Source organism: Nothobranchius furzeri, chromosome 17 (assembly GCF_043380555.1).
Source record: "Nothobranchius furzeri strain GRZ-AD chromosome 17, NfurGRZ-RIMD1, whole genome shotgun sequence".
Taxonomy (NCBI): Eukaryota; Metazoa; Chordata; class Actinopteri; order Cyprinodontiformes; family Nothobranchiidae; genus Nothobranchius; species Nothobranchius furzeri.
Genome location: NC_091757.1, coordinates 43,147,390 through 43,172,663, shown reverse-complemented (window position 1 = coordinate 43,172,663; position 25,274 = coordinate 43,147,390). Strand labels below are relative to the sequence as shown.

The following is a 25,274-nucleotide window of genomic DNA, read 5'->3' as shown; positions in this document are numbered from 1 at the left end:
GCTAAAATAGCCATAGATGGACCTCTCTGTTGTGTGGCTCCCACCTCGCCACCTTACTGCCCTAGTTTTACCACCTTCATCTGCTCATCGCGTCTGGAGTTTCCAATTCATTTTCAAGAGAATCACCAATAATACAAATGTTATTGATTGTTTACACTAATTACATTCCACCAACAGCTGAACATTTCTAGTTTCATCAAGATGTTTTCATTTCTAAGTGATTTGCAAATGACATTTCTCCCGCAATGGCCCGAGGAGCACATTTCTACATACCGTGAAAGCTGCAAGTGTCAATTTTCTTGTTGAATACTATAAGAAATTGATTAAATGTGACAGAAAAGGAGTTGGAATGGGTATGATGTAGAAGGAAAGAAGGCAACAGCGCTGTCTTCTTGCTTGGCTCTGTGTCTTTCTCCGTGGCCCCTTTGGAGGCTTGCTCCTAATTAAACTCCTTCTTCATGATGCTCCCTCATGACTCTGCTCACAGGGCCTGTGTGAAGCAGGCATAGCATAGACAAGGTGTCCTACATACTAGAGACACCCATCTCAGAGGTACCCTGCCGCTTTGCACCTTTAGCCAAGCTGGCCTAGACTGTGCTGGTCTAAGAGGAAACACCAAATGGCACTGGGAGAACTGAGAGCTAGACCGAGATAGTCTTGTAGGAGAAATAAACGGAGTTGTGTTTGTCATTTCCTTGGAATTGTCATGATAGAAAATCACATAATAGTTTTGATGGTGGGGTGACAGTTTATAGTGGCTCTTGAGACAAACAGGGAAGCGTATTTGGGTGTGAATTCTTGGCGGCCCAAAGGGGCCTGCTAGGGACAGATGACGCCTGCCGAGAACTCCTGCCATGCCAGGATCCGTCTGCTCGGCAGTCTGCCACCCTGCTCGCCCTCTCCATCCCTCTATCCGTCTTTCTACCCTCATCTTCCTGTCTCAGTCTGCTCCTCAGTCTGTCATGGTCTCACTGCTCTCCACATTTTCTGCATGACCACGATATCGCAACAGAATCGGAGTCTGAACCCTGTATGCTTGATGGGTATGTCTTTACTTCTGATAGACCCTGGCTAGTTGATGGGTTGTGTTTGGAAAGAGCTTCAGAGCTGATCATTCCCCTCTACAGTCATCTTGGCAGTGGCTGAAGGGTATGACACATTCAATATTGTGTTTATGGCTATTGGTGACAGCCAGGGCAATGTTTCTCAATGCCTCCAGCCCATTGACTGACTGCTTCAGTGCAAAAACACCCTACAAAGACAGCCCATTTATAGAAGGCCTTTTTATACGTGGCTATAATGTGATATTTCCTTTGCACACATATGAAGATGAATGGTAGTTTGCCCTAACAATTGAACCTGTACCGCATTTCAACAGTGGGGGAACTAGCTGACACACAGGCCCAACGTAAAGCCAAATAACCATGTCACTTATGGTCAATCATGCTTGTTGCTCTGATAAACTAGGCTTTAATGAACTGGCACTGGAATCAAGTCATTTGTACCAGAAGGTCACGGCCTCATTTTTGTTTTATTGTTAAATGTGGCAGAGAAACAGTCTTATTTACTGTGTCAGAAATAATCAACAAAGACACAAGAGTATCTAAATTGTCCTTCACACTGTGTGAGTTCTTGGACACTGCAGGGTTCAGCTATCAGCGGTTTTCTCCTCAGACTTCGGACCAGAAAATAAAATAAAGTTCCACTTGTATCCTTTCTTTGACTAAAAGCTTAAAGAGCCTAATTTGTTCGACAAAACTAAATGGAAAGCAGTGAGTTTTTGCTGATTTATGTTACAAACTTGAGATTTGATTACATTGAGTGTAAGAGGTGGAAAAAGTTTAAAAAACTACAAGGAGCATGCTTTATTTAACCAACTGACAAACCTGATTTGGTTGGAGCATGTTGGTAAGGTGCAATGCGGTCTAATGTTTGGAGGGGTGAGTCAGGGAAGAGAAACATTGTCCTTTCTCATTACAAATAAGATGGAAGTAGTCATGAAGTGGAAAAGTTGTGGAGTGAAGCCTTCCAGCACGGGTGAAAAACCAAGCACAATCAGGGTGGCCTTGCTAGCAGCAAGGAAGAGGTAATAACATGTTTGAGATGTGCTTTTATTCCCCTTATTTCTATTTCTTTTTGGGTTCATCTGGCTCATTTCATACTTGCTCTCATTTTTGTCTCCCTCTCGCTCGTGCTCTCTGTCTCACTTTTTTCTCTTTTCTGTGTTTTTCAAAGTGGAGGGAACATCAGAGGAACCAGGCTGGCTTAGTTTATTGGAAGCAGATGGCAGACCAAAGGCAAGAGGGCCACAGTTTCATGAAGCGTAGTCTGAACATGCCAGGACCATGTCGAGGGGCATGCCCATGGATGATGGCTACATGGTGTGTGTATCTGTGCGACTGATTTGAGGAGCAGATAGCTGCATTTGTAGGTTACCAATATGAGGATTGGTAACCCTAATCACACTCTGTCTCCACCTGTCTTTTCATTCATCTGTGGATTCTTTATTCTCTGTTTGACATGACTATAACTTCACAGTTGCTATAGCTTCGTTATTTAGCTGTTCTCATGGATTGTATTTAGGATCCAGGAGATAGTGCTTGGGTTTAATTGTCTCAGAGCAAACTAATGACATGTTCATTAATCAAGAAATGATATGTGGTGTTCACATCAGTGATTGATTTGATTTCTTTTGAAAAACTTACTGGGAAAAGAGATCAAAATGGTGAAAAAAGTGTTGAAGTCAAAGAAAGTTACAGAAATCATAGGTTCTAGGTACATTAAAGGCACACTTGGCAGTTTTGCTTGCTTTAAGCCCCCCTTAGTGTTGGTTTAATAGAACCAAAAGCGAAACGTATCTCCTCGCTGTGCGTTTGTCTTTTTAACACCTTACTCTAACAGCTGGAATGTCTCTCCAGCCTTCATTAGTGTCTACAAGAGCATTACATAACTAAATCAAACAAATCAGCTGCGTTCATGATCTAAAACATGTAGGAAACGTGCTGGAAGCAGGCTCCAGTGTCAGGTATGTCAGCTCCATCTTTCCAACAGACCGGACCGGCACCCTGAAGTTGCAAATGCGGTACACTGGCCACAGAAGGCAGTGGAGGTCTCAGTGACATTCAGTTAACCTTATAAGTGGTCATTTTAGCACATACTGACTCAAGAAAACAATTTACAAATCTGAAAAATTTGCATAGTATGCCTTTAAGGTTCTTACGCTATTCGTCCAACTGTGTAATCGTGCTAAAATCATGATAAAAAAGAGCCTGCTGCAGACTAGAGCTCACTCACAGATGCACAATCTTAGCTAGCCAGTACACAGCAGAATACCAGATGGTGTAGTGATTCCCATATGGAAGAGACACACACTTAGCACATGTCAGAATCCAACACTGTTTACTGCAGCAGCATCCCAGCCCTGGGAACAAAGTGGTCATTCAGACTTGTCACTACACTGTATAATTAGCCAGATAGACATTATGACACACAATGCCAGCTCAGAGAAACTGCATAAAGCGGGCACTTATGTGTTCACCCTTCCCCTAGCCGTCTTTCATCCCATCTAAACTCCAGTTGTAAAATACTTCTTTATTCAAATGAGAGGAGTGCAACTTCATGTGCGTCTGATGCAGCATAAAGAATCAATTGGCCAAGGCTAAACTGTGTGTGTGTTTCCACACTTGTGTAGCTTTACACACTTTCTATGCTGTAATGGGATAAGGCCTGTTTGTGTCATAGATATTAGTCCATCCACATGTGACTATGCTGTGATACGATCACATCAATAAAGCATTAGCTTGACGACGTAACAGATACCTCCAGCTTGCTTAGAATGAAAACCTAAAGTTCTCTTTGAGCCACTCTTTTCCTGGTCTCCATCACCACTTCCACTAATCTTCACTTAGCGTCTTTTGTCCCTCTGTCTCTTATCGCGTGGTACCACAGCAGGAAAAAGGAGCCGGAGGGGGCTTCGAGTAACAATGACTGGCCGGCTGACCTCCAAATGTGACCTTGAGTTTTCACACCCAACAGGGGGGTAGGGAATTAGGGGTGGTACTCTAGGCAGGGCAGGGAATGCCATCTATAAAAATAGATCTTCATTATTCTAAAAGTTTCCACAAATAGTTTCAAAGAACAAGCCATCATTTCATCTTAACGACTGGCGTGAATTGTTTTGGGCTGTGCAGTGGAAAGCCTTGCCTTTTGGCAGTGCGGCCTCAGAAGTGGCCTGCCTTTTTCACTGCTCCTCACCACAGGGACCACATATTGGCACATTTCAAACAGTCTATTTTTAAAAGCTCCTTTTGTTGTTGTGCGAGCACCTCAGACTTCCGTTTTTGTATTGACCTTAAAAAAACACCCCAAACAGAGATCCAAGTGGTATAATTTCTTGTCTGAGGTTCTGCTTTTACTGGTCAGCGGGCATCTGATGTGGAAAAAAGTGCTGAGTCTGTAGGTCTCATATATTATCAACCATCTTTTTTTATAACTTCTCTTAAAATGTCGGAAAAGGCATACGTTCTTTAAAATAGGAACTCAGTCAAGTCTTACTGTCTGACGCTGAGGCGGCAGACTTACATACTCTGTTTTCACCGTTTTACTCGATTCTAATGATAAAAACAATAAAACATTCCTAAAGTGTTTTTTTCTGTAATGAAAAGTCTTTTAAAAACAACAGTGGAGATCGGTCTGTTTGGTCAAGTTTAGCGGTGAGAGCAAGAAGAGAGACAAATAATAGACTTCTTTATTCAAGGAGTCCAGACAGTCTAGCACCGCATGGTCTCATACGCCAATGGTCTTCTGCATGTGGTCGCCGGGGGCAACCCTTTTTTCTTTTTGGTCGATCCTCTCAATAAGAGAGAGAGAGAGAGAGAGAGAGAGAGAGAGAGAGAGAGAGAGAGAGAGACAGGCTGGATGAACGCCCCAACGCTTTGCTTACTCACTCCTTCTGCTCCTAAAATAACCCCAACCCACCCAGTTTAAAACACAAGGAGGGGGGCAATTAAAGCGAGAAAGAAAGAAAGCAATCCCAGTCCCTATTCTTCTACCCCTCCCCAGTAAGTACAGATGGCTATATTTAGCTTCACCATGCTCTATTTTTAGAGTCAACCACTTTTTGAGACATTTATTAGAAGACGAGCGCATCAAATGAAATGTTTAGATGTTTTTAGGGTAGTATTTTTCTTTTTTTGGGTGATTTTAATGCACACTGTCAGTTGCATTTAGAGGTAAAGGATGCGCACATTTAGACGAGAAAGAAAAATTATGTACCTAAGGTCTGAGTTCAGAAGTTCAAAAGCAATAAACAGTGACAACTACAAACAGAACTGAAAACTCTCCATCTTTTTTCCTATTTTTAATGGAGGTCTCATACCATACGACATATGGAGACAGTCTAGCTTCAGGGTAACCCTCATACACATTTATAAAATGTTGAATGTTCTTGTAAAGTGATAAATAAACAGTTGCCTCTCATTCCATTCTTTGATTTGCCGCTAATCTTTATGAAACCTAATGCTTTCTGTCCATTAACTTTGTTAGTGGTGAATTAAATATGCCAATGTCTGGCAGAGAGAGAGAGGCTTTTAAGGAGGGTTATCGTGAATCACTGATAATAAAGAGAAGAGATGGCGTTGGTAACACAAGATGCAACAAGGGCATCACTCCCAATCAGAATGCAGCTCAAAAAAATGAAAATTAGAGTCTTCTTAGTTGTTTGAAACACAAAAAATTGACTATATTCAAATAGCTTGAGAAAGATGTGTCCCACATACTAAATGGTGTGTGGGGTCAAAGGCATGTTAGGTTTCTTTGCCAAGGTGTAATAGCGTGTATAAAATCTGTCATCTGAGACGTTGTTTCAACAAACTGCTATACCCTGAGCTTGCCAGTGTCACAAGGTTAATTTACTTAGTCGGTCAAAGCAGCTTCAGATCTTAATCCTCAGCTCACCAGGAAAAACAAGCCATGTCGATCACCAGTAAACACTGAGGCACTGTGAACGCTGCAACAACCCCACCCACCCCGCTCCACCCCCGTGTTACGCCACATGTGCCCTGTTCTGAGCCCACGCAACAACGCCACGCGGACTGACTGCGGACAACCAAAGCACAGAGGACAGGACGTGACTCCCTTGTTTCTGTTGGACGCCGAGACATGTACAAGTAATAGAGGATAAGTTACATTAAGGCCCAAGTAATTATACAGTCTCTGAGTGCCATGAGAGGAAGCCATTCAGCAAGCTGATCAACAGAGAACACTCCTCAAGGCTAATGTTCTCCACGCTGTTTAGAAACCAAATAAGCACACAGAATAGCACACATGCTAGAAAATGTTTTTACAAGAGCGGCAGAACGCTAGCACTTCAGAAAGGGAGATCACACGTGCTGCTGACACGCACGAATATTATCAGGAAATAATTATTAAACCGACCAGGATGTCTCCCTGTGCAGCTGAACAGGTGTAGCTGTCCCCTCTCCCAGAAATACCTGGCTCTATTTCTCTTTATGTTTCTTCATTTACACTCCTCCACCAGTGCTCCCCCCTCTCCCCCTCCCTGACACTCACCCCCCACCCCCTCTCCAGTGGACTGTCACTGGGATGAAATCACACCTGTGCTTCTCACACATCTCGGCACACGGGTGAAACATGCGCAGGGTGAAACATGGTGAGGGAGCTTTGCTGAATCTCATTAGCCAAGCAGGTAGTCATTAACAGAATGACCTTTGGAAATAATTACCCGCCTTCCTCCCTCCATCCCTCTCTCTCTCTCTCTCTCTCTCTCTCCCTCTCTCTCTCTCTCTCTCCCTCTCTCTCTCTCTCTTCCTTGCATCCTGCTTTCTCTCCTAACACTCATCTATCCCTCTGTCCCTCCTGTCTGTCTTCAACGTTTAGTAGTTCCTCCATCGTGTGCACGGAGGCAGAGAAAACGAAAAAAAAAAGGAAAACAAAGGTTGAGAGTTGGGTGGGAAGTCAAGTCCGTGTAGCTGCTGTTTAAGATTATAGGGTGAGCTGAACTTTCAGCTTAGGCTAATCTTTGGCAAATTGGATTGGCCAATGGTACTCCACTGGCAGGTAGGCATGCAGGCAGGTCACTTCAGTACCAAGAGCCATGTGCCGCTCCATGTGATACCAGAGCCAGAGCCGAGGTGGTGTGCATGGTTCTGCCTGAGGAAATCGCAATGCTGTCAGCTCAGCAGGGTTCAACATAATTGTCACCATGCATGTTCACATGGAGGCAGCATAGCCATGCGAACATAGGTCAAACACAACACAAGCACATACGAGGATAATAGCTTAGACTCTATGGAAATGTTCACAGACTCAAAGCTGTTCGGATTATTTTCCTGGAAGTAAAAGCATGCATCTCCCTACCACCAGACTAACTAACCCTTTAGTTGTTTCACAAACCTGCACTCTTTGTTTCAGCATGTGGAGAGAACAAACACATTGTGGAGCAGGGATTTGGCAAAGCTCAAGTGTGTTGTTGGATTTGGGGCCTTTCAATCACAGCGTGAGCCAGCCAACGCTGCTTAGGTTTGGGCTAGAGCTGCAACCATCGTGAGAGGAAAGAAAGGACTCTTTCATGTGCTATTGCAATTACCAACCCCCATACCGGAATAATAAATCACCAATAACGACTGAAAGTGATTGTTCTTAGGCATGAATAAAACGAGACAAAAAAAAAAAGAAAGAACAAAATGAGAGATGGATCTATTCTCTTGTCTTTCCCCAACACAGCCCTTATGCTGCTCAGATGTCCAGGAAACTGGCCTGGCAAACTGTGAGTATAGGAAATCTATCTGCATGTTTGCCTGTTTTATCTGCAGCCAGACTCAGAGTGTGCTGTAGACCTGCCAGGATGACACACTTGGACCTTCTATGGACATCCAGCAATGACGGATCTGCCTGTGTGTTTGCTTTTATCACGCTACGAGTGCCTAGATGAGCCGAGATGTCTCTTTGAACACTTATCGTTAATTAAGAGGACCTCCCCTCTTGTTCAGACAAAGGCTGATAACAGCGTCTATTGCATTATTTATCACAGTCTCTGGTGGAGTATCAGTAAGTTGAGATATCACAGTCTAACATGACATATAATCAAATGAATGCATTAATTGAAACAAATGAAGGAAGCCGTGTCCCTGGTTTGTTTGAAATAGCAGCTGTATAGTGTAATATGTGATGCTGTTTATGTAAAGTTGGTGCTGATTTTGGTTTGTTGGCTTGTATCTGTAGAAACGTCCAAGACTAGATAGTTTTCAAGTGAGTCATGAAGATTGTTTTTACCACTCCTCTTCCTTTACCTCCCTTTTCATCTCCTTACTTGTGTGTTATGCGTACACTTACGTGACCCATGCATACGCTCAAGATAACGAGATAAAAACAAACATAAAGATAATGTACGGTCAATAAAAAGGAAGAAAACTGAACACAAAAGACAGAAAGAGAATGGGAGAGGTAGAGAGATCAGCCCTCAAGCCTCTTGTAAACATGCTGTTGCTAGAGAGGCAGTGCAACTTTCTCAGTGCCACTCTCTCAACAACGCTAATTATCAACCAAAGACATGCTAATTACATAGAGCTTTATTGCTAATGTAGCAGGTCTCTATGCCAGCCGCCCACACTGTGAGCTCCGTTCCCCTACCTCTGCCTCTCCTCCCACTACAACTTCAGGCACAGCAGTACCAGAGGGAGAAGGATGTGTGCTTTCCAGTGTAAAGACAAGAGTGTGTACAAATTAGACAAGGGAAGTGACACATGTGAGGTGTCACATTTAAGATCATTTTGATTCTCTTTTTGTCGTGAAACCCAGTTCTTCAGTCTTGAACTCCGCCTAATCGTCCTGTCAGCTCAACAGGAAGTCCACGTTGCTCTTTCCTCCCTGCAAACCTGCCCATATTACTGCACCTGTGACATCACTTAACAGCAGCGTACACAGCGTCTAGCTTATTTGACCCCCCTACACTCTCATCCCAGCTATTATAAAAATGCTAAAGTCTGCCCTGTGGCCAGTCCCTTTAGCGCATTGCCGCTGAGGCTGAAGGCCTCTTCAAATCGATTTCCCCCGCAGCGAGTTGCTCAAAATGAACAGAGTCCTCTGGGGATCAAATTGTAGGTAGTGCTCTGGAGCATCATCCCCCACTAGGCTCTTTAGCATCCTCCCCTGACATGGCTGTTTACACGTTACCCTTCCTCAGCTTCCTAATGGAGCTACAAAGCAGGGAAGTCTCATCACAGGCACTCACTGAAACATGTGACGGCTCTCTTCTTCAGCTGGGGCAGGTTAATACGTAGACAACGTGAGCACCGAGGATGCTGCTGCACAAAAAACACCAGTACTTAGAGGATTTAGAATTACGCTAAATTGTTGAATGCATTTTATAGAATGCATGTAGCATTAGCTGAATTAAAACTACAAAAAGCTGAATACAGTGAGTAATAGGTGGGTAATAACGTATGCCCTGTAAAAGAGAATGAATTTTAATGCTTTTCAGTAAAGACCAAGACAATACAAGAAGTCCATTCCTCTTGTTTTTGTCACTGAGGTTAGTCATGTGCTATTTCGTTTAATGTATCAGCCACATCAACACAATTCTCTTTTTCTGACCTCACCAAACGAAGATGGCTGTGGAACAATGCAGAACTGAAATCAGCAACCATTTTTTTAGAGGTTTCAGTATGATGCAACATGTTTGTTTACACAGTTCTATAGAAGCTTTTTCGACTAAAGCTGAGATTTTCCATTAGTTTCCATTATTTTCAACCCTGCATGGAAAACAAGTTGAGCAGCAACCATAAAAAACGATTATTTCCCACACCGTTTGGTCCCGTTTCAGACTGACCATAAGGAAACATGAGCCATTACACTGCCTGGCCAAAAAAAAAAGGAAGTCACCACCAAAAAGAAAAGGTTACACACTCTGATATTTCCTTTAGCTTTGATTACAGCGCACATTCGCTGTGGCATTGTTTCCATAAGCTTCTGCAATGTCACAAAATGCATTTCCATCTATTGCTGCATTAATGTTTCACCAGCATGTTGCATTGATGATGGTAGAGTCAGACGGCTTCACAAAGCCTCCTCCAGCACATCCCAAAGATGCTCAGTGGGGTTAGGGTCTGGACTCTGTGGTGGCCAATCCATGTGTGAAGATGGTGTCTCATGCTGCCTGAACCACTCTTTCATTATCTGAGCCCAATGAATCGTGGCGTCGTCATCTTGGAATATGCCCGCGCCATCAGGGAAGATGGAATAACCTGGTCATTCAATATATTCAGATAGTCAGCTGACCCCATTCCTAGAGCACTTCCTGTTGCTGAACCTAGACCTGACCAACTGCAGCGACCCCAGATCATAATACTGCCCCCACAGGCTTGTACAATAGACATGATGGGTGCACAACTTCATCTGTTTCTCTTCTTACCCTGATGTACCATCAGTCTGGAACAGGGTCCGGCTGGACCCATCAGACCACTTTTAATAATGCGTTGGGCAGTTCTTAACCCAGTTTTAGTCATTTCTGCAATCTCCTTTAATGTTTTCTCTGCTTGATGCATGCCAATGATCTGACCCTTCTCTAACAGAAAAAACATGCTTTCCACGACCACCAGATGTGTCTTTCCGCATGGTTGTTTCAGAAATGAGAAGCAACTCGTTGCACCAGTTGGGGTTAAATAACTTGCTGCCAGCTGAAAGATAATCGACCATGCAGTAAGGTATATACTCATTATTGCTTGAAAGATTGCAGAAAAAAACAATGTGACATTTCCATATGTGTAGAACTATGATTCATTCAAAATGGCTTTGCTGGCTGGGTGCACTTAAATGATGGCATGGTGAGAGATTAAATGAGAGGAGGGGGGAAAAAAAGCAGAGATCACCCCTGTATCGTGTCTGTGGCCCACCAGGTCAGAGCGAGCTCCTGAGTGAGTGTTGCGTAACTGGTTCATGTTGAGAGCTTAAGAGTTCATGATGGTGTAAGCATCATTTCCTGCTTTATCTACCTGCCTGGAGGAGAGCTTCACTGGCTGCACTGTTTAACATCGCCTTGAGCCACTCCTGTGACATGTGTCCAAAGTAAGTCAGATCAACATCCTCCTCTTAGAGTCACATCGATGGTGACAAGACACGAAGGGCACGGGTTATTCACCACAGGGGACAGTCTAAAAGGGCCAGATCGATAATAGGCTACGACTCCATTATGTTAGAAATGAAGAACATTGAAATAAACAATTTTCCTATGTCTGATAGTCAAATATTAGGTCTTAAAATAACTTTAATAAAAATGATTGATACCACTACCAAACCCTTGGGGAAGACCGACAAGCTATGGGAGCAATTATTTCTTGCACTCTGTTAGGTGTGAAGACTAAAAGAGAGAAGTAAGGGTTGCTGAATGAGTCACAAGTGCAGCAACCATCTGTTTGCTTGTGTGTTTGCATGAGCTTGCATGTTGGGGTGTGGGCTCTTGGTGCGTGTGTGTGTGTGTGTGTGTTTGTGTTTTTTCTTGTGCCGTACCTCCACAATATCCGAGTTGGTTCTGCTCTCGTGGGGCTCATTGTACTCGGTGTATTTAAGCAGGACCTTGTCCATGTCTGTGCTGGCATACTGGAACAGCTTGTTAGTGCTGTTGAAGATGATCAGGGCGATCTCACAGTCACACAGCACGCTCAGCTCGTATGCCTTCTTCATCAGGCCAAACTTTCGCTTTGTAAATGTCACCTGGGTGAGAGGAGAGAGAGATGGAGAGAGGTGGGAAACAAAATCATCGTATAAACAATGACTGTTCTCGTTTGCAAGAGGACATGAAGACAATAGTAACAGTATGTTCACACATGGAAATAGATGATTACTTAATGGTAACAACATTAGTTTGCTTGGTGTTGCAGGATTAACACACACACACACACACACACACACACACACACACACACACACACACACACACACACACACACACACACACACAGACAAACAAATCCTACATGCTCTAATGGCTACGTTGACATGATTTGCTCCCAGGTCCAGGGTCGCATCACTGACAGCAAGTTGTAGTGTGCTGAGAGTTCAACATCCCCCTGACATTAGCAGGCCATCAGGAAAAAGAGGAACTGAAAATACTCTGCTACAGCCAGATAACGGTAAAGAAGATCAGTTGTTTCTTGTACATCAAAGATCACAGAGGTTCATTGTGGAAATTACGATAAGTTAAAGCACCCCTTTCACATGTTTCATGCTCTCATTTTTCCATTCCCCTCGTAGCAGAAAGGAAATGCACACACCTATTTCTAACATTTTCTTCAAGCTTTCGGCAATAATGAAAGATGCATTTCTGGACTGTGCTTGAAGGAGTCTGAGAGTAAATGTGCTGCAGTTAAACCACAAAAGTTGCCTTTGTTATACGGCCAGTTCATCTCTCTGCGTCTATTTGTGAAGCTACGCGAGTGCATCTGTGTTTGTGAGCCCTAAGATTAGTAGCTCTTGCTACAAAGGCTTACAAGTGCCCACATTGTCAAAATAGAACAGCCTTTATTCCTCTATTGTTTGGATCAAACTAGAGCAGTGAAAGTGAGTTAATTCTAGTGAGCTGCACCTGGTTTCTTTTCCAAGCGATTTTTGCAAGCTCCTTAGTTGTGTGTTGGGAAAAAAAAGTGCCAGTGCCAGCCTTCCTCTCTCTGAGCAACACTGCATGTTGATAGTGGAATTTCCTTTTATATTTTCTTCTGAGACTGAGTGTATTAATTGCATTGGAGATCTGTCTCGACAAAGCTTTTGCAGAGGGGAAACACTGCCAGAGCTGCGCCCAGCTGGTGGCTAACCATCTTAGTTTGTTGATTAACTGCTTGTTTGCCTATTCTCCCTTCTGACATTTAAGTGGCTAAAAAACACAAAATAAAAGCAGAATGAATTCATGCTCCGAACATAATAAAGAGACTATTACTGTGAGCATAAAGGCTCTTTCATCCTGAGCCTTTAAAGAAATGCTCTGTGTTTGTGGTTGATCTGGGTAATGAATGGATTCTTGGCATTTTTCTTTTCTCCTTACAACTGCAAAAGGAGACAGGCTTCACGAGATATTGATAGTTTTGGATTTCCTGAAATCAAATATCCCAGGATGCACTGGGGAAACGGAATAACAAACTCATTCCTGCCTCCATCCGGTCTTTCTTTCTGTCTTGTCGGTAAAATATTGGACGAGCTTTTGTATCTTGGACGCCTTCCCTCTCGACTAAAAGTTCCTGAGTGACCACATCATGTTGGAATGATGTCACCTCATTGTGCGGCACTATCTGTCAGACAACGGGCTGAAACCCGCGACATAGACAGCATTCCAACTCCTGAGACACTTGACTGTGGAAAGCTGGGTCGCGTAACTCGGTACACTCGACACGTGACGATACGAGGAGAAAACGCTCCCCTGGGCTGCAAATACCATGCTGACATTTACACAGTCATGGAGAAATGTGGGAAAAATAAGCCTTATTCTTACGGTGAAATATTAAAACTCAGCTTGTGACAATGTGATTAATTTTTACACAACCCGCTCTGACCTGCTTCACCCACAAGTGAAACAGTTCCTTACAGGAGGGGGGTGAGGTAACCAGTCAATACGACAACAGGACCGTCAAACATAAGGTCAAAATACAGTCTTCAAGAACAGGGCACGCAGAGTGTTGTCTTCCACAGATGTTATAATGCAGGGGGACGACACAGGACACAACTAGCTGCCATCCATCCGCGCTATTATTATCGTGCACTTAGACACAGGGCAACATCCAAGGACCCAACAACCTCTAGCCTCCAGTGGCACCCCCAGGTAATTACCGGGGCGAGTGCAGATTAAAATTTAGTGTGCCAAATTGGTCCTTGTGGTAAGCCTGGTAGTTTAGCTTGTAGCCGTGCATTGCAAGCGCCTTCGTACATTTCTGTTATTTTAGTGATAATTTCAACATTTATTAAAAAAAAAAAAGTTAGAACAGTTTAATTTGCCAGATGTTGTCTTTACAAAAGCTATGAAAATTTATACTTTTTTTTGAGGCAGTGGGGTGGCCAGCAATTTTCCAGGAGTGATGATGCCCCCCACACCCCCACCCCCCGTTTGTGAGCACCCCTGCTAGCCAAAGGGAGCTGCACACACACTAGTTAAGGCCACTCACATTGTGCTTCATCAACTTCAACAACTTCAACAATAGATACACACACACACACACACACACACACACACACACACACACACACACACACACACACACACACACACACACAAAACATTGCAACAAATAATCTGGGTGACATTTATTCTGCATTTCTCATAAATGAAAAATGAAGCAGACTCCAATCAAAGTCGTCTCGAGGATCACACTTCAAACATGGATCTGCGTACATGCTTTTCCACACATATTATAATTCACACGTAGACTGTCTTTAACAGCACCACAGGAAGAGAATGAGTGTGATCATTTAGAAAAAATAAAAATAAAAAACGTAACTGACCAAACAACAACAGCTACATAAGTATCACACCACGCCCCCACATCTCAACCTGACACGTTCAACCTCCAACACACGTACGTTCTAGATCACACCGACACGCACACGGCTAGCTCCACCGAGGACACACGCAGTTTGAAAAAGACAGTTGGCTTGTTCGTGAATGCTGCATGGATGACAAATGGCTTGGTTAATACTTCGTGTGGGATGTGCTAATTTGTACTGAGTCTCACCTACATCGTTTTATTTCCAGTTCTTATGTCAGTGCTCAGAGACACAGCAGAGGACTGATAGCCTCATGATGCAAACCTTCTTTTGTCCGTTGACGTCCAAGAAGGCGATGCAATCACTAGGTTTTTTTTTAGAAAATAAAAAACACATTGACTGGAGAGTTTCTTTGTGACTAAAAGTAGATGCTAATGGGTAAAAAATGTGTTAGAATAATGTTTTAAATGACGTAGCATCTAAGGGGGATGGATGTTGTAAATGGGAATTTACCAAAAAAAAATCACTGAGTGAGATAACAGTCCAACATGTTATATTTTATGCTTTTCTATTTTAAGATTGTGCTAATCTTATATTCTGTTCAAAGTAAAACAGTCATATGTTTCTAGATCACCAGTTTGACACTACAGCAGTGTGTGTGTGTGTGTGTGTGTGTGTGTGTGTGTGTGTGTGTGTGTGTGTGTATGTGTGTGTGTGTGTGTGTGTGTGTGTGTGTGTGTGTGTGTGTGTGTGTGTGTGTGTGTAGGCTGGTTGAATGGATCAATATGAGTATGAACCCAACTTTGTCTTTTCACAGTACATTGGTAATCTGGGATTGAAATCAAACTTCATGAAGCTTAAGTAAAACACACATGCACACCCACACACGCGCGCGCACACACACACACACACACACACACACACACACACACACACACACACACACACACACACACACACCATTGAAACCATCAGTGGAGCAAACATTTCAACTAATGGATCAGAATAAAATACTTTAGCAAACACATAAACTCTTCTACACATTAATCAGAAAAACATTTACCCTTTATAACAGTTTTTTTTTTATAATTTATCCAAAGAAAATTCTCTCAAACTCTGAACACAGCTGAGTGAACATGCACAACAGTCACACAGCAACACGCTACTTGTTTGTTGACCCCTATCCTCCTCCACAGCCCCTTCCCAGGGGAACTACAGACACAAGCGGTTTAACACAGATGCCTACGCAAATTTAACACACACACACACACACACACACCTCCATGTAATCACTTAATCACACAAATCACCTTTACCGATGCTGTTAGCCTCTTCTAATTTCTTTTATGTTCCCATCTAGAGTATGCATTAATTAGTTCTTCTGTCTTTCTGTTTGTGATATGCAATGATATGCCTAAGAAACATCAACAAATATCATCACGTAAAGAAATAAAATCACATACATTTTTTCACATAATTGGATTGCAACTTTTTTCCCTATCGGGCAAAGACAAACACACTCGGGATAAACAGAGAAATCAGGGACTGAGTCTGACTCCGAACCACACGGGTGAAAGAAAGACGGGAGGGAAGGAGGAGAGAGAAAAGAGGGGGGGTTGGACGCACAGGAAGCACATTTGTATGCATTTCCTCTCATAACAGGAAGAGGCCAGCGGCTTCCCCTTCACAATGGCTTCGCTTCTGCTTCCCACCTCCTGCTGGCTTCCCTAGGGGAGGAGGAGGCGAAGGAAGAGGAGGAGTGGAGAGACAGGCACCAAAACCTGCTGGTTAATAAACCAAACATGGCCACAGGAGGACACACACACACACACATAGATGTCACTCACCTATTGAGAAGCACAGTTTGTCTCGAGACAAACACTTCTCCCATTGTCAAAGCAAAGCAGGAAGACACGAGCGTACGCAAAGGGGAGTGAGAGGAACCCAAGACCTTGGCGTGAACTCTGCCTCACAGCCAAAAAGGCATTTAAGAGGGGCATTATGACAAAAGAGGCTTTGTCCCACCTCTAATATATTCTCTGCTCTGTTCTCTACCTATCATCCTTTTTCAGTGTGTTTGATGTGTGGTAAGAACAGGAAACAGCATGTCCTGATTCCCTATCTGGGCTGAGGGAAAAAAGTCCACTTTAGTTAAACACTAACCTGTCAAATGGATTGAATGACGTCTTTGATTTGACCAGTTTTACTTATAGATCTTGAAAAATGCACATCCGTGTAGATTGTCCTAACCAGGACTAGTAACTACGTTTCAGGACAGCGCTCCAAAATGGCTGAGCCCCTCTGCATGTTCCTGTTTACACAGACAAACCACAAACGGGGAAAAAAAAAAGTCTAAAAAAAGTGGATGCTACATTTCAGAGCCCAAGTTAGCGGTCGGAATGACAGGAATAACTTTTTCTGTCATTTATTTGAGGTGGGTAAACTTTTGCCGTTGAGCTAAAGTTGAAACTGTCTCACACTGAGATGCAGTTTCACCTCAACATTGGGGATTTATAGACAAATAAATCTTTTTTATAGTTTAAAACTCTTTGTTTAGTGACATAAAATTAAGTAAAAATAATGACTTTGTTTAATATAAAAGGCAAGTCAGTAGAAAACATAAGTCATTTTTTAGTAATACATTGTTTTAATTAGAAATATTTTTACATAAGCAGTGCTGTTTTATTTTAAATGTACGGAAGAGGATTAGGGACACAGACAAGAAAAAAAAAGATTTTTGATTTATTTCTCAGAAGTAAACAAATCAGAACTATGAAAAATAAATGTCAGAATTCTGAGATTAAAGTCAGAATTTTGAGGTTAAAGTTCAAATTTTGAGAGTAATGCCAGAGTTTTGAGATTGAAGTCAGAATTCCAAAGAAAAAGTCAGAATTCTAAAATTAAAGTCATGATTATGTGAAAAAGTCAGAAATCTTTGAGAAGAAGTCAGAAATCTGAGGTTAACGTCTGAGGTTATGAGGTTTGCTTTACAGACTCTGACACTCGTCGGTGACTTGTGTAATCTGGTGGGTTCCTTACATAAGAAACTTTTGAACTGCACTGGAATGTTTACTGTGTGAAGTGCATTGAGACGACTCTTGTTGTGATTAGGAGATAAATAAATAAGCCCAACTGAATTAAAATCCTAAATAAAAGTCAGAAATCTGAGATTAAATTGTGTGAAAAAAAAAATCAGAATTCTGAGACTAAAATCAGAATTTTGAGGAAAAGGATCAGAATACTTTTTCTTTTCTTTTTTTTCTCTTCATTGTCCCTAATCTTCTTCTGTACTACTCAAACTTTTACCCTAACTTTAGAGAATTTTTCTACACAGTTTAAAACATTCTAAATAAACCCTAAAATCTAAAAAAAAAAGGTCCATAAATATAAAGTAAAAAAAAACTCTTACAGTGACTAAGGGGGGGGGGGGACTCTTAATTTGAAAAATACAACAAAAAAAGTTGCAAAAAAAGAAAACATATTATTAAAATAACCGTGTGTGAGCTCAGTGATCCTTCTCAGGTGAGATCCTGTAGAACATATGACAGAGGAGCGCCGCTCGCTGTGGTAAGAGACGGGGAGAGGAGAAGGTGGGAATCGGGGAATTACAGGAGGGTTTCAGGGGTGAGGAGCTACCCTGTGGGCCTCATTATTTTCCTGCTGTTAATTTTTCTCACACATTTTCTCACCCCAGTGCTGTTGATTGGAGGGAAGAATGCCGCTGAAACAAAAAGCCCCTTTATTTCAGCTTCGGCGTGGCAGTGAGGAAGGAGAGAAAGCTTATGTCGAGGGGACATAAAAACATACTTTTTTTTTATCTTCCTCCAGCAAAGAGCATGTTTGGGTGACTTGTTGTTTGTGGGAGCTGGGAGATCCCGTTGTTTTACTTCCTGTCACTGATGACCTGATCCATGTTTAACCTTTAACCCTGGGTCTTTTCCCAGTGGAGCCCACATGTCCCACACAATGACACACACACACACACACACACACACACACACACACACACACACACACACACACACACACACACACACACACACACACACACACACACACACACACACACACACATGCAATGCAAAAATTCACACAAGTCCTCCCAAATGAAGCCAGTGAGTGTGCTGGCCTGAGAGGTAACACTAATTAGAGCCAATTGCAGTAAATTAGTCAATCCCCAAGACATTTTCTACAGATAAAGACGGGTTTTATTTGTAAGTTCTGCATAAACAAGGATATTAAATGCATCATCAAAAATAAGTTGAATTCTATGTCTGCAGGATGCACACACACCTGAACTCATATCGTTAGCCTGTGGGTGTGTGTGTGCATGCCTGTCTGTCTGTGTGTGTGGAAGTTGGATCAAGGGAGTCTGCTTTCTGTGTACAGCCCATGAGTTTATGACACAGGAGACTCTTTCATGTGCCCGAGGCTGCGAGAGGGTATGAGTGGTCGGGCGGCGTGGAGCCAGGGTTCACACACTGCTGCCCACTGTCCAGAGCTCCGGGCAGCCAGTCAACGCCAGGGAGGCCTAGCCCTTCTGCCACTGCTCTGGGGAAGTGTTTCGGGACCTGGGGGGTGGTGGTCCAAAGTGGCCACCCAGAGAGAGCCAGGCCCCGTGCCCAGTGTGATGCCTCAACCTGCAAAGGAGAGCAGGGGAGGGGAGGCAGAGTTGCCCTGTAGGTGGCAAGATAGCGATGACAGCCACACAGAGTGGTGCCACTCCAAAGACGACGGTTTTATGGAGTGTGTGAGTAAGGAAAATGCTCCAGTTTGGTTAAAATGAGGCACAAATGTATCATTTATTTCCTTCCAATACACATTTGTTTTGTTATAATCAGGAAAATAATGTTACACGTAAAAACGCACACGAGAAAAAGGCATGTTAAAAATGTGAGCGGTAGAAAGCAACTCTCTACAAAGTCCTCTGGTGTTTGTTTGATTTGGGCTCTGCCAGTTTCCTCTAAAAGGAAGTGAAAACATGCAAAGGCAAAGCTTCCGTTTTTTTGTTTTTTGTCTTCTTAAAGAAAAAAATGCTGGTTTCTGTCTCTGACTCAATCTTGTGATATCCTCCTCCTCAAAACAAAAAAATAAATGATGTCACTTCTCCATGGGCTGAAGGACAGCGGTACTTTCCACATGACTGTATGACACGGCATGAAGACGCATTTGAAACAACTAAATTGTTATTTTAAAGATCAAACCAACAAAAATCCAGTGCTGTATTGATTTTCCTTTCCGTGAATCCTTTCCCTGTGCTCGGTTTCCTCTCCCCCTGTAAGTAAAGCCCAGCTATCTCAGGCATCGATTCCCCTCAGGTGTCCTTCCTGTCTCCCTCTTTCCCTCCTTACCCTCTGGAGTCAGAGAGCTGGTACAGCTGAGGGAGAGGCCCTGAGACAAAACGAAGGAAAGTGGCCACTGCTGCTGCAACACGATCGTTTTAGTCCTCTTGTAACATTCCCGTGACCTCTTCCTTGAATCGGTTCACTCTTGTTTGTGTCTTTTATATCCAAAGATCTGATCACATACTTGCACATCAACATTTTTTCCCTTAAATATGTAATTTTTCATTCATTGAGCTTTCAGATCTTCACTTAAACGTCCGATGGAGGATTGTTGTTGACGTCGACCAACAAAGGTGTTTCAAAAGCAATGAAACGGGTCTGTCTATGTGTTTGACCTGTGATCCAGAGGCCACACAGCAGCGTATGGATCCAATTGGGCTGCCAGGAAGCTGACAAAGTGTCAGTGGTCAGCCGTGCCACAGGAAGTGATCGATTGCGGGCCTCAAGGGCACTAGGATAGCTCTGTCTCTATCTGTTTCCTGCCACAGACGGTCTGCTTGACTCTCCCTGCCCACTATTTATTATATCTCCCCCAAGTAATACCATCTGTTGTTAAAAACAAGAGTCCTACAAGAGATCCTTTGTTAGATCTAGTGGTTGGAATTGCAACGCATAAATAATTTAAAACCTTTTTAAGGCAGCGGAGGTTAAATCTCAAGTTCTAGTTGATTTGGCATTGGAACTTGTTTCCCCCGTTAGTGTCATTCTGACCATCTCATCTCCGCTTGTTTGTTTGTGTTTTTCTCCACCCTGCCTCTCTGGCGCGACCGCCCTCTTCTTGGTAATATTCCACTGGCAGATAGAGCGATGGGTGGCATGGTGCGAAGGCCTGGGTGTGTGAAGGGTGCTTCAGCTGTGTGTAGGCTGGGTCCATCTGACAGCACAGTGATTTTTTTTTCGTAAAAGTACAAATGCAATCCTTTTTATTTAATTTATAATTTTTATTTGGAGAAATATGCCCGGGTCGCACTCACGCTGGTTCGTTAGACGGAACACAAACAAACACGCCGTCAGAAGCAACCCGTCCACTGGTTCTACTTCCTTTCTGCTTCTTTCTGCTCTCCAGTTCACACATTGCCCAGACTCCCTGAAGACCTTCATTGTTGAGGGTGATGTGGGGTGTAGGGTGTGCCCCCCCCCCCCCCCATTCTCATACTCATCCATCCTCCCACCCCCCCAGGGACTTACCTGTCTGTTGCGTTCATCCATAATCCGCGTGATCTGAATCTTTTTCCTCCCCATTGTCCCCGTCTTTTTCTTTCTCTCCTCTTTCTTAAGAACTTGAAGCTTTCTTCTTTCGCCTCCTTCTTCTTCTATCTCCTCTTTCTCTTCACTCTTCTGCTCTTCCTTTATCCGTCTCTCTCTCTTTTTTTACCTGCTTTCTTTTTGTTTCAATCAGCTCAAAGATCCAGCATCTGTACCTGCAAGACAGAAGGGGAGGGGGTAAGAGAGGATTAGCATTAAATGAAATGAAATATGGCAAAATAGTGAGAAAAAAACTATAAAAGTGGCATCATGGCAGCCACAAGGGAGGGTGAAGAAAGACAAAGAATCTGTCAACAGTGTTGTGAGAACTGCTGTGTTTTTCGCTGTCGATATCATGCAAATCAGTTCCTGCATTTTTTTCTCAGGCACCTTCTATGAGAGGAGACAGCGCTGTCAGGATCGTGCCTCGTTCTTTGACAGTGTTTTGGATGTGCCGCCACCTTAAATGCTCTAATCACCTACACTGTAACATTACCTCCGCACTGAGAACTGCATTTTGTTTCTTCCCTTGAAACCCCACTGTATTGACAGTGGAACTGCCAGCCACAACTTTCCACCACTCTGTCTGCAGCCCGCCGCCAAAAAAGACAGATGTGAGTGGCGGGATGAAATGCAGATGCAAAACTGAACTCGTTCTTACCATGCTCGAGCAAAATAATGACATGTTTTGTAGGATACATGTTTTTTTTTTCTTGCAGACAAGATAGAAACAGAACTTGCACCTAATCCAGCTGATGATGCTGCTTTGTCAGTGGCGCCACCTGAACACTAGTGAATCACTGCGCCTGTGTTTGTGCACAGATGAGGATGTAGGAACGTGTGTTTCGCAGGTGGAGACCAGCAGCTGATCTCTCTAGGCTCCATGTGTGAGGAAGAGAAAGCCTGCGCTCCAAAAAAGTTTGAGTGACCGTCCATGTGTGTGTGTGTGTGTGTGTGTGCACTCTTGTGTGAGCTTGGCTAAGCCAGAGCTCCGGTGCATCTCTCTAGAGTGCTAAAGTGGGCCAACCCAATCTATCTCGGGGAGGAGCAGAAGAACTGTTGTTGTGTTTTCTTTTGACAGTAGAGGTGATAACGTCCCTCGTTATGCAAATGAGCATCCCATTATTTAAGCTCAGTGCAATGCAGGGGAGCTGTCAGCGCCATCACATAAAAAAAATCTCCATCTACCCTGCCTTTTTTTTCTCTGCTTTCCCCTTCTTCTCTCTTCTCTCCTGTCTGAACCACATTTCCGGCACCTGGCAGCACAAGCATCAGACATTGATGTGGAAGACGACACCACTTCACCAAAAGACATGTCAGTCTCAGTCTCTCTCTCTCTCTCTCTATCACTCTCTATCTCTCTTTTCTCAAACACCCTTGCTCTTTTCCTCACTTCCTCACATTCTCTCCTTTGCATACGCTCATACATATACCTCCACATTGTAAAGCACACTTGTTCCTTTTTCCCTGTCCTCCTCCAACCTGCATGTGTTTATTAAGTAGCATGCACAAGGAAGCAGCAGAGAGATCGAAACCCTTCGGTTGTGGCGCTTCGCTGTGCACTTGACCTTTTTGAGCTAGAGAGTAGGAAATTGATAATGAAAGCTTGCAATGGAGATATCCAGGGATGCAGTGGCTCTTCCTGACAGACCAAGGCCTGTGGCAGTAGCACATGATGGTAGATTTGTCCATGTGCAACAGAAAATATAGGCTTTGTAGAGCTGCTGCATGTTTTTTATACCACTTCTTTAAAACTAAGACAGCTCGATGATGAGACCCTTCAGCGGAAATATGCAAAACATTTATCTATTTTATATATTTTTACAAGACTGTCTCCTAAAAAGCTTCCATCACATGAAAACAAACAACAACGTGAGACAATACAGTCAGTCAACCGTTTTCCTGAGACGATGACTTGGAATACACCCACCAATGCAGGAAACGAGATGTGAGCATAAATGCTTTATTTGGCAGTTAGAACAACAGTCAGACTGCTCCATCACAATAACAAGATCTGAAATAACACTGTGGCAGCTCTGAGGAGGCTATCCAAAACATTTTAGCATTGCTTTGCGCAAACACACCCATCCATAGACAGAAAAACAAAGAGCTGCCCTCTGGTACAAACCAAAAAAAAAGGATGTTGTCAGACAAACTAGGATTACAAGCCAGCACTAAGGCGCTTGGCACAAGACAGCCAGACAAGGATATCAATCAAGCCGGCGTACCTCAATCACAAGCTGACAGCATCATCCCCTCCCAGTCTTTGTACTCAACATTACCAGCCTGGGCATTGCTCCAAACAAGGAGGCATTACCTCCATGATCCCCGCCTGCTGGCCTCCACCTCCTCCTCCTTGTTCCTCCTGCAGCTCACTAAGCAGAGCTGAACCTCTCAATGTCAACACCCTCTGGGGCAACACCTTAGGCCTTACGTAACGCTAACACTAAGATTAAGCCTGTGTCCTGAACATTTAATCCCCGATTCTGGCTCTCAGCACAAGCCAGCACTCCCCGAGGTGAGGTTCTGCTGCCACTTAGCCCCGTATTGATGCCTCCACCGGCTCAGCCAGCTCCCCTCATGCCTTTTCATCTACGCTTCGTCTATACCTCCTCCTACACAACAGGGCAAGTTGCCTTCCCTCCGCCCCTCCCTCGTTTGCCACCAACCCCCCCACTTCTCCTCACACCCGCCCCCGTCCCATATGAGAGCCAGACAGCTTCTGGTTAAAAAGTGAGTGCCCACCTCCTCATTGGGCTTCTTTCCCTTTCCTTTCCATGTGGTAGCTAGAGCATCGTTTAACTTAACAGATTACCACTGACTCACTAAATCCAATTTAGTCTCATGACGCCAAGACAGACAACTGGAGGGAATTGCAGGAAACAAGCAGTGCTTATTGAACTTGCTGAAGTGGGGTAGCACTTTAGTCCCCACCTGGACTTTTTTCCACTTTTACATGCCACTTTGCTTTACCCAATGCCTCTCTGCTTGACACTCAGCTATCAGGGGTTGGATTGGGAGGTTAAACCACCAAATAGTTCCCGAGCACTGCCATTGCTGCAGCTCACCGCTCCACACGCGGATGGATCAAATGCAGAGATTTAATTTCACCACTGTGTGGTGAAGACTTATGGGACTTAGACTTTTAACACTGAGTTGACGCAGGCAGCATGTTCACATACTTGCTGATGCACTGCACATAGTACTGGAGGATTCCACTAGGGGGCGCAGCACAGAACTCAGAACGGATAGAGAGTCTGAATTTTAGGGCACAAACAAAACAAACATGGTGACAATAGAAGAGATCAGGAGCTGGTTATTTATGAGATCACGACTGAAAAAGCAGCAGCAGCGGTATCATTGATGGGGATTAAGACCTCCTAAATAGAAACGGCATGACTATGGCGAACGTATCTCACTCCTTTTGCCAACTCCCTCTACTGGTTACTCACATATTGCAGCTTGTGAACCCATGGCGTTAATTTCAGAGGAAGTGCACAAACAACGCTTGTTATCCAAGGTAGCCATGATAAACACACATACGCATCATTAAAATAAAGAATATCCTCAGTCTTAGTTTGGTAACCAACCTTCGTGGTGAGGTAAGGCGTAAAAATAGAGAAAAGTGAAAACACATCAAGAAAAAATAACTCACTTCAGCCCTTTTTTGTCATTATACCAATCCAAAAATAGAAAGTGAAATGGAAGAATACACATAAGAGAATATTTATCTACTTTATAGACTGACTAATGGTATGCTTGGCCTGGAAGCAGTCTGGTGTGGACTGGTAAGGTCAGAGAGCTCCGTATCTCCAAGCACACAGAGTGACAACAGTTGCTCCTCTGCTTGTTTCACATCTTCCAGCTTGGAGTTTGAAGAGATGACATTGAAAGGCAAGAAGGGTGGTGAGAAGAAAACAGAGAAATTGAGTGAGGAAAGGGAAATGGAGTGAAGCGTAAAGAGGGATCTTTTTGAACAGGCACCATGCCTCTCCAGGGGGAGGGAAAGAGCTGTACCCACGACCCTCCCATCTGTTAAGCAGACGGATGGAGAGTAAAAGAGAGAGAAAGAGTGAGAGAGGGAGGAAGACTAGGGGGGAGGATAGGAGAGACAGGGAGAGAGAAGAGATTCAGCACAGATCTAATGAGCGTTTTCTCTCCGTGTCTCAGAAGTGAAGCTGAGAGGACAATGAGAACACGTAC

The 25,274-nt window shown here is 43.6% G+C and overlaps 1 protein-coding gene across 2 annotated transcripts in view; it reads right to left on the bottom strand.

The window, feature by feature from the left end:
* The window catches only part of mef2cb (myocyte enhancer factor 2cb), a 73,146-nt gene that overhangs the window by 13,268 nt on the left and 34,604 nt on the right, over nt 1-25,274 (bottom strand). For both annotated transcript variants that reach the window (XM_070546085.1, XM_054731438.2), the window contains 2 exons: nt 21,015-21,247; nt 11,524-11,727 (listed from right to left, as the gene is read on the bottom strand). In XM_070546085.1, coding sequence (XP_070402186.1) covers nt 11,524-11,727; nt 21,015-21,068 — 258 coding nt within the window. In that variant the 5' untranslated portion in view covers nt 21,069-21,247. The remainder of the gene's footprint in view (nt 1-11,523; nt 11,728-21,014; nt 21,248-25,274) is intronic.